This window comes from Aegilops tauschii, chromosome 3 (genome assembly GCF_002575655.3).
Source record: "Aegilops tauschii subsp. strangulata cultivar AL8/78 chromosome 3, Aet v6.0, whole genome shotgun sequence".
In the NCBI taxonomy this organism is placed as follows: Eukaryota; Viridiplantae; Streptophyta; class Magnoliopsida; order Poales; family Poaceae; genus Aegilops; species Aegilops tauschii.
This window is the reverse complement of record NC_053037.3, coordinates 610,426,345-610,435,398: the sequence shown is the minus strand read 5'-3', so window position 1 is coordinate 610,435,398 and position 9,054 is coordinate 610,426,345. Positions and strand designations below refer to the sequence as shown.

The window sequence follows — 9,054 nt, the reverse complement described above, 5'->3', positions numbered from 1 at the left end:
CACCGCACGGCCGTCCGATGCAACCCTGTGTAATTGTAACCGTTGGATCGCAATCCTACATGTCTTCACTTTCCCATAGTTTTCTCTCGAAACACACACACACACAGACACACACAGAGAGAGAGAGAGAAGTGTGTGTTAACTTGAGCGAGCTGCCGCCTGCTACAACAGAGTTCCGTCCGTCGGCCGCCCCTTGTCGCATCGAACAGTGACCAGCAAAATAGGACAGTTCCATGCTTGTACTAGAAATTATTCCTTGCATCGAACGCTCAAGCAAGTACACATACATAGTAGCATACACACTAGCCTAGTTGGGGAGCACTCGCAGGTGGCAAGCTAGCAAGAGGGAACTTCTTGAACACGACCACCAGAGGCTCACGCCCATCTTTCTTTACGGTCAGCCACCTTTGGCCGGCGTAGTCGAACAACACAAGATCGCGGCATGGCGCATTGAAGCACGATGTCAGCTTGTACCCGGTGCCATGCCTCTCGACGCGGAATAGGAAACTTTGTTCCATGCATGTGCCTGCCGACGGTTGGCATCCGTTCATCCCTCTGAAGCAGCTGGCGGACACATGCGTCTGGTTCGTGTTCTCTCCATGGACGTACCACCGGAGATGGTGCTTGCACCAGGTGACCACGCCTTTAAATTCGATCACGACATCGGTCGAGAGGCGGATTGACGCCTCCTTGCTAGAGCCATCGCTCGCCTCCGCCGGCTTGATCGACACATGCACGCCTCTCATCCCGCCAAATTGCTTGCACGGTGTCAGGGTCGCATGCTTATGACATTCCTCACTCCGAAATGAGCCAACGGAGATACAATGGTCGCTCAGATTGCGATCTGCTGCCATGATGGTGTACATGTTGTTACCTGTTAGCTCGTGGCCATCTATGTCGTAGACTGGTGGTGGCTGAGCTTGCGCAGCGTTGCACGGAGTGGTCAGCTGCAAGGCCACAGCCAAGCCAGAGAGTGAGAGGATGACCAAGAAACAAAAGTGCTCCATGTCTATGAAAGTATTAACTCACAATAAGTTGAAATTGTTGCTTGGGGGCATCCAGATAGTAGGATTATATAGATGGTGCGGTGAGCAACAATTAATTGCTAGCATTTAAGTCGAAAAGATATGCATAGTGCTAGTTCAAGATTGTAAGTGGACCTCATTAGTGTCATAGATTTTGTTTCTTCGGTCAATTTATTGTGTGTGCATGGGTAGGGAGATATACAATGTTCAATTTATTAATGAAATATTTTTTCTTTCATATATATTATTGGATATATATAATCCTCCATTAATTAATGATCGTAAGTGGACCTGATTCAATGTCCTAGGTTCCTATCTTTCTGCCACAATATTTTCCCCAGATAAGACTCATTCCTGTCATTGATTTTTTTCTTCAATCAATTTATTTTGTGTGCATAGGTAGGGAGATATACAATGCTCCATTTATTAGTGAAATCTGTTTCTTTATTCTGCGTATAGATAGCACATATAGATAGTTGGATATACAATCTCCATTTATTAATGTTAAGTTTTATCAAGAAAGAATTATGTGTACCAAAAATCTAAAGAAATACTCTATGTGATTGTAGGTCGACCTAATTTAATGTTACAGGTTTGGTTCTTTCCGCAACACTATTTTCTGTAGATAAGCATCATTTGTGGCATAGATTTTTTTTTGACCAATTTATTCTGTGTGCAGAGGTAGGGAGATATACAATGCTCCATTTATTAATGAAATCTTGTGTCTTTATTCTGCAGATAGATAGCTGGATATAGAATCATGCATTTATTAATGATATTATTATCAATAAAGAATTTGCTATATCTAATATCTAAGGAATTATGTGACTGTAGGTGGACCACATTAATTGATACTAGTAGAACGCCCGCCCGTGCATTGCCATAGGCTTTTCATTTTTTTCCCGCTTACACCTATGAATACAATGCATATCAAATTTCACATGTATAGATTTGTTCTGATTGCGAATATAATGTATATCATATTTTTCATATATATAAAGGATAACCTGCAAAATTTTGGAAAAAAATTGGAATTCACTTCAACTGCAATGTAACTCGATGATGTAAACATAGAGAGCAATGATCCAGACAATTATATGTTACAAACTAACACATATCTTATGATTCTCATGCACATCACTTGGGTTTGTCATAGTCATCTTCTCCCGTGGTGGTAACCGTCTTTTCTCCCCCCGTCGTTGTCGTGCTTCTCATCTGCGTTCAATATCTTGGTCAGCAGCATGTTCTTCTTCTAGAGAGAACCCTAGCCCCGGTGCTCCAGGAGCTGCCTCGCGAGAGGGTCCATGTTGTTGATGTTGATGGCGGCAACAACATCGAGCGGGGCCAAGAGGTTGTTAATGCTCTTGATCTCCTCCGCATGGCTTCCATCGCCATCAATGGCACGACCAACATCAACGTCTTCTCATCTTCCTCCCCAAGCACATTGTAAATAAATCTAATCTGAATCTGGTATATGATAATCTTACTAATTTATGTTCCCTAAAAATAAAGATAAACTCAAATTAGTTGAAATTTTCTAGCAGTTTACTTGGGGACCAGTTTTTTTAAAATGTTGAGCTCGCAACAAAGTAAATTACGAAACAAGTGCTCAAGTGTATGCATACATTTTTTGTTTGACTAATTTAACTGGTCCTAGGAGATCATTGTAAAATTGTATCGGAGGCAAAATGGAAATAAGTTATAGACCATTAATACAAAATATTATATGGCTTGTTGTACATATAAAAGTGGCACATACATACAAACAGATTTAGTTTTGGGATCCCAAAACCCCTTAACTGCAATATACTCAACTATTTTCATCAATAGAGTGGTACACCATGAGTGGCGTTAAGCCGAACCCCTTGACGGGAAGTGCTCGGTTAGGATAACTCCTGTTTCAGTGCCGGGATCAACGGGAGGGGAGTTGGAGGTTAGCCGTCGATGCCGTTGTATATTATGAAAATAGAATAGTAAAAGAAACAAGATGAGCTTGGTAAATGTATGGCATCTGAGTTGATTATGATACTATACCTTACCCAACTAGTTTTTCACATCCTAGTGTTTGTTTAACCAACCCATCTTTAGTTCCGCAATACCGTATCCACAAAGGATTATAAAGTAACTTTGACACATCACGGTTCACCATCCTGAAAGTAAGCCTTAATACTTCTGCATTGTTGCACAAGTAGCGTATGAGATGATTAGTTAAAAAAGTATCATAAGTACTTGACCACAAAATAATATCATAATTACTATTTAAACAACAAGAACTACAGCTTCGTTTGCATATATAAATGAAACATTCATTTACATAATCAAAATTATAATCCTCATCAGGCCAATATAGAAAGGGAATATACATATAGCGTATAAAACCACTCGACGCCAATGGCCTAAAAAGGGAACAATTCAGCATCAAATTTGAAGCTACAACCCAAACTTGAAGGAAATATGCGCTAGAGGCAATAATAAAATTATTATTTATTTCCTTATATCATGATAAATGTTTATTATTCATGCTAGAATTGTATTAACCGGAAACATAATACTTGTGTGAATACATAGACAAACAGAGTGTCACTTGTATGCCTCTACTTGACTAGCTCGTTGATCAAAGATGGTTATGTTTCCTAGCCATTGACATGAGTTGTCATTTGATTAACGGGATCACATCATTAGGAGAATGATGTGATTGACTTGACCCATTCCGTTAGCTTAGCACACGACCGTTTAGTATTCTGCTATTGCTTTCTTCATGACTTATACATGTTCCTATGACTATGAGATTATGCAACTCCCGTTTACCGGAGGAACACTTTGTGTGCTACCAAATGTCACAACGTAACTGGGTGATTATAAAGGTGCTCTACAGGTGTCTCCGAAGGTACTTGTTGGGTTGGCATATTTCGATATTAGGATTTGTCACTCCGATTGTTGGAGAGGTATCTCTGGGCCCACTCGGTAATGCACATCACTTAAGCCTTGCAAATCATTGCAACTAATGAGTTAGTTGCGGGATGATGTATTACAGAACGAGTAAAGAGACTTGCCGGTAACGAGATTGAGCTAGGTATTGAGATACCGACGATCGAATCCAGGGCAAGTAACATACCGATGACAAAGGGAACAATGTATGTTGTTATGCGGTCTGACCGATAAAGATCTTTGTAGAATATGTGGGAGCCAATATGAGCATCCAGGTTCCGCTATTGGTTATTGGCCGGAGACGTGCCTCGGTCATGTCTACATAGTTCTCGAACCCGTAGGGTCCGCACGCTTAAAGTTTCGATGACAGTTATATTATGAGTTTATATGTTTTGATGTACCGAAGGTAGTTCTGAGTCCCGGATGTGATCACGGACATGACGAGGAGTCTCGAAATGGTCGAGACATGAATATTGATATATTGGACGACTATATTCGGACACCGGAATGGTTCACTACTACGAAAACAGCTATAGCCAATATGGACACTAATGGCGCACCATGTGTTGGTGCGCCATTAGTGTGTAAATACTAATGGCGCACCACATGAACGGTGCGCCATTAGTAATTTTTTTTCAAAACTTGTTATGTTTCAAAAAAAAATTCAAATTTATTTTATTTTATTTTTTAAACTAGTAATGGCGCACCACTCCCACGGTGCGCCATTAGTAATTTGGTCCAAACATTCCCCCGAATGCACCCCCGGACCGCCTTTTCAGTTTCAAAAAAATAAAAGAAAATGATAGAAATGTCAAAAAAATAAAATAAAATAAGATTCCCATGTGATATGTGGTCTAGTTGTTAGCAAAATTTACAAACATGAATTTTCGACTTTTTTGCAAAATCTCTCGAGAATTTGTAAAATGGGCATAACTTTTGCATACGAACTCGGATGAAAATGTTTTTTATATGAAAAATCATCTACTCGAAAAGATACATCCGAATTTAATCGGGGGAACCTTGTTAAACACTTTCAAAATCCTCAAAATCTAACAGAAAAAAAGATACGGGGCTTTTAAGATCTGGAGAGGCAAAAAAATTCAAAAAAAATTCAAACTTACTAATGGCGCACCTGCCCATGGTGCGCCATTACTATCTTCCCACCTTCAAAATTCAAAATAAATCAAAAAAATAAAAAAAAAGTTAGTAATGGCGCACCTGCCCACGGTGCGCCATTACTATGCCGCTATGCCGTATATATGGCTGGGCGTGGTCCTCTCCTCCTTACCTCTTCATTCTTCTCCTCCACTCCACCTCTCCTCCACTCCATCTCCTCCTCTCCTCCACTCCATCTCCCCTTCTCTCCTCCACCATACTACCCTCCTCGTCTCCGGCAACCTCCTCCTCCTCCTTCTCCTCTCCGGCGACCTCCTCCTCCCTCCTCTCCTCCCCTCCCCTCACGGTTTCTCCTCCCTCCTCTCCGGTGAGCTCCTCCTCCTCCTCTCCGGTGAGCTCCTCCCTCCCTCCTCTCCGGTGAGCTCCTCCTCCCTCCTCTCCGGTGAGCTCCTCCTCCCTCCTCTCCTCCCCTCCCCTCATGGTTTCTCCTTCCTCCTCTCCGATGCTCCGGTGAACTCCTCTCGGGCGACCTCCTCCTCCTCTCCGGCGATGTAGGCGAGCGCCTCTCCGGTGACCTCGGCCCTCCTCTCCGGCGAACTCCTCTCCGGCAAAAGAACACGGCAAAATAACGTACAAGATCCAAAAACGAGAACAAAATTTGAAAAAAAAAGAGCAAAAAATGGGCAAAAAATTCGCGATCCAGATCCAAATTCAAAAATAGCAATGGCGCACGGTGGGGGTTAGACGGTGCGCCACTACTATTTTCCCGCCTTCAAAATTCAAAAATACTAATGGCGCACCGTGGCCTATACTAATGGCGCACCAGTGGTGCGCCATTAGTACCAGATACTAATGGTGCACCAGTGGTGCACCATTAGTAAAAAATACTAGTGGCGTGGTACTAGTGGCGCACCAGTAATGCGCCATTAGTAGGAAAACCTGGTGCGCCACTAGTAGGCCTTTTCCTAGTAGTGGTTCCGGGGGTTATCGGATATATACCGGAGTACCGGGGGTTTACCGGAACCCCCGGGAGCTTCATGGGCCCAATTGGTGGAAGAGGAGAGGCGGCCAAGGGGCAGCCCCTCCCCCCCCCCCCCCCCAAGTCCGAATTGGACAAGGAGGGGGGGCGGCGCCCCCCCCCCTTTCCTTTCCCCCTCTCTCTCCTTCCCTCTCCACTCCTAATCCAACAAGGAAAAGGGAGGGAGTCCTACTCCCGGTGGGAGTAGGACTCCTCCTGGCGCGCCCCTCCTGGCCGGCCGCCTCTCCCCCCTTGCTCCTTTATATACGGGGGCAGGGGCACCCTAGAGACACAACAATTGATCTGTTGATCTTTTAGCCGTGTGCGGTGCCCCCCTCCACCATAGTCCACCTCGATAATACTGTAGCGGTGCTTAGGCGAAGCCCTGCGTCGGTACAACATCATCATCGTCACCACGCCGTCGTGCTGACGAAACTCTCCCTCAACACTCGGCTGGTTCGGAGTTCGAGGGACGTCATCGGGCTGAACGTGTGCTGAACTCGTAGGTGCCGTGCGTTCGGTACTTGATCGGTCGGATCGTGAAGACGTACGACTACATCAACCGCGTTGTGCTAACGCTTCCGCTTTCGGTCTACAAGGGTACGTGGACACACTCTCCCCTCTCGTTGCTATGCATCACCACGATCTTGCGTGTGCGTAGGAAATTTTTTGAAATTAGTACGTTCCCCAACAAAACTGTGTTAATAGTGAAGGGGGACACTACGCACCCTAAATTCAAGTCAAAAATCTACCTAAATGACAACGCCCACACGTGTGGCAGTTTTGTAAGTCGCCCACACGCGTGGATCACCGTCCAGTCGAGTTGCACGAATCTTGACACATTGAGGCAGAATTTGCGTGCCACGTAGGACGGGGCTGGTGTGTGGGCGTTGGAGAGTTCGCCCACATGCCCCGCAGCATGCGGTTTGCCAGCTGCGCTGTGTGGACGAACTAGTTTCTGGCCACACAGCCACTACCTAGTCCACTCGTGTGTGGGCGAACTGCTTTTCGCCCACACAACACTCGTACGTTGTTGGATGGCAACTGCAGTTACGCGTACTTGGCAACTAGGTAAACCCATATGGAAACTATGACTCGTTGCTAGACGGCAACTGCAGTTGCGCATACGTGGCAACCAGATAAACACACATGGTAACTGTGATTAACCATACATGACAACTATGGTTGGACCAGACGTGGCAACTAGGTAAACACACATGGCAACTATTATAAATTAGACATGACAACTATAGTTAACCAAAACAGATAGAGTTGACATGCTTTTACAACTACATTTGCCATCCCGGATAACTACATCTACCATCCCGGATGGCAACCGTAGTTGCGCCAGGACGTGTGGGCATTTTTGCTTCGTGCCACACACGCGGGATAGAGATGAGTAGTACTTGTTGGGCGTATGACATGAAGTAGTTGTGCTCACACATGTGGGCAATTCTAACGTTGGCCCACACACAGCCCGTGTGGGCTGCCTCCTGTTCACGCCACACACGGTGTGTGAACGGATGTCTGATATGCCACACGTGTGGGCGTTATCAGGACCCAAAATCTAAACCTGGAAGCTGCTATGACAATCAATTAATCAATCAACTGACTAATGAATGGCTAGAATTAATTCATGAATGCGAAGACATCGCAGTGACCAAGCTTTTCATGTTTTTTTCCTTCTTGCGCAGTTGAGAAATTTTATGGAACAGGTTAGAACTGTGTAGAGGTTCCTTTTCCGGATATAAATAAAACCATGTATAGATAGTCCATCACAACCTGAGGCTTCCCTATTCATGAACACGATTCTATTAGGCTAATGGGCAAGTGCCACGTGCATTACTGGGAATGGGGGTTGAGAGCTCATACTCCCTGACTTGCGCACCCTTGAGCCCCCCCCCCCCCCCCCCCCTCCCCTTCGCGTGCGCTAAATTGGACGACCTACAGAGTTCAACAATTAGTACTTAAAATAGACTTTCTTCAATGGTTCCTTTCTGTTGTTTCTTATTTGGTTGGTTTAGTATTAAGATATTTTCAAAAAACTATAAACATACATGCTTATGAATAAAAATAAAACATAGACAAATTCAAAATATATTCATGAATTTTAGAAAAAATACATGCTTGTTAATAAAAAGAGTATAGACGAATTCAAAAAATATTCATGAATTTTCAAAAAATTCTGAATTTGGAAATTATTTATTAATTCAGAAAAAGTTCCCGAATTTGACAAAATGTTCACGAATTTGAAGTTTTTAATGATTTTGACAATAGTCTCTGCCAGTTAAAAAATCTCCAAGGATAAAAAATGTTCATGATTTTGCAAAACATTTTTGAGAATATAAAAAATGTTCAGGACTTTGCAAAAAGTGTTCATGAATTCAAAATAAAAATGTATATGAAATCAAAAAAAATTCATGGATTACAGAAATGTTTGCGAATTTGAATTTTTTTGGTGGATAAAATAATGTTCATGAATTCAAAATGTTCATGATTTTTGAAAAAAAAGGCTCCCAAAATTTAAATATTTTTAAATTCCTAAAAAATCTTCATAAATTGATGAAAAATTTATAAATTTATGAAATATTAGATGTTGAAAATTTTCAAAAAAATTGCGATTTCACAAATTTCATGAAATACAAAAATGCTTGATAATAAAAATTGTTTGTGAAATCTAAAATAAATGGAAAGTAAAAGCTGTAGAAAACCGAATGGAAACAAAAAAAATGGACACGAAAGGTTCTAGAACTTTTGCAAACACAGTGCAGAACAGGGTGAAAAAAACGTCCCCTATTAACTTTGAAGCTTGCGATGGCAGTACACGATACGTCGCTACTCAGAGACCTGCGCAGTTAATAGGTATTGCCGGGGGCGATACTCCTGTGTAGCGATTGTTGGTTGCGGTAGTCTACCCTGCTATTGATTGGAGCACCCGTGCATGGGAGCTGACACAACAAATGGGAG

At 43.0% G+C, this 9,054-nt stretch overlaps 1 protein-coding gene across 1 annotated transcript; it reads right to left on the bottom strand.

Moving 5' to 3' along the window:
• Window positions 1-234: 234 nt before the first annotated feature.
• On the bottom strand, window positions 235-1,043 carry LOC109761776 (alpha-amylase/subtilisin inhibitor-like). The gene has a single exon (XM_040397665.3). The coding sequence runs from the start codon at window positions 1,005-1,007 to the stop codon at window positions 303-305; it is 705 nt and encodes a 234-aa protein (XP_040253599.1). The 5' UTR covers window positions 1,008-1,043; the 3' UTR covers window positions 235-302.
• Between the last annotated feature and the right edge of the window lie 8,011 nt (window positions 1,044-9,054).

Excerpts from the sequence above, each read along its gene's own strand:
- LOC109761776 (XM_040397665.3), bottom strand. The coding sequence starts at position 1,007 with ATGGAGCACTTTTGTTTCTTGGTCATCCTCTCACTCTCTGGCTTGGCT.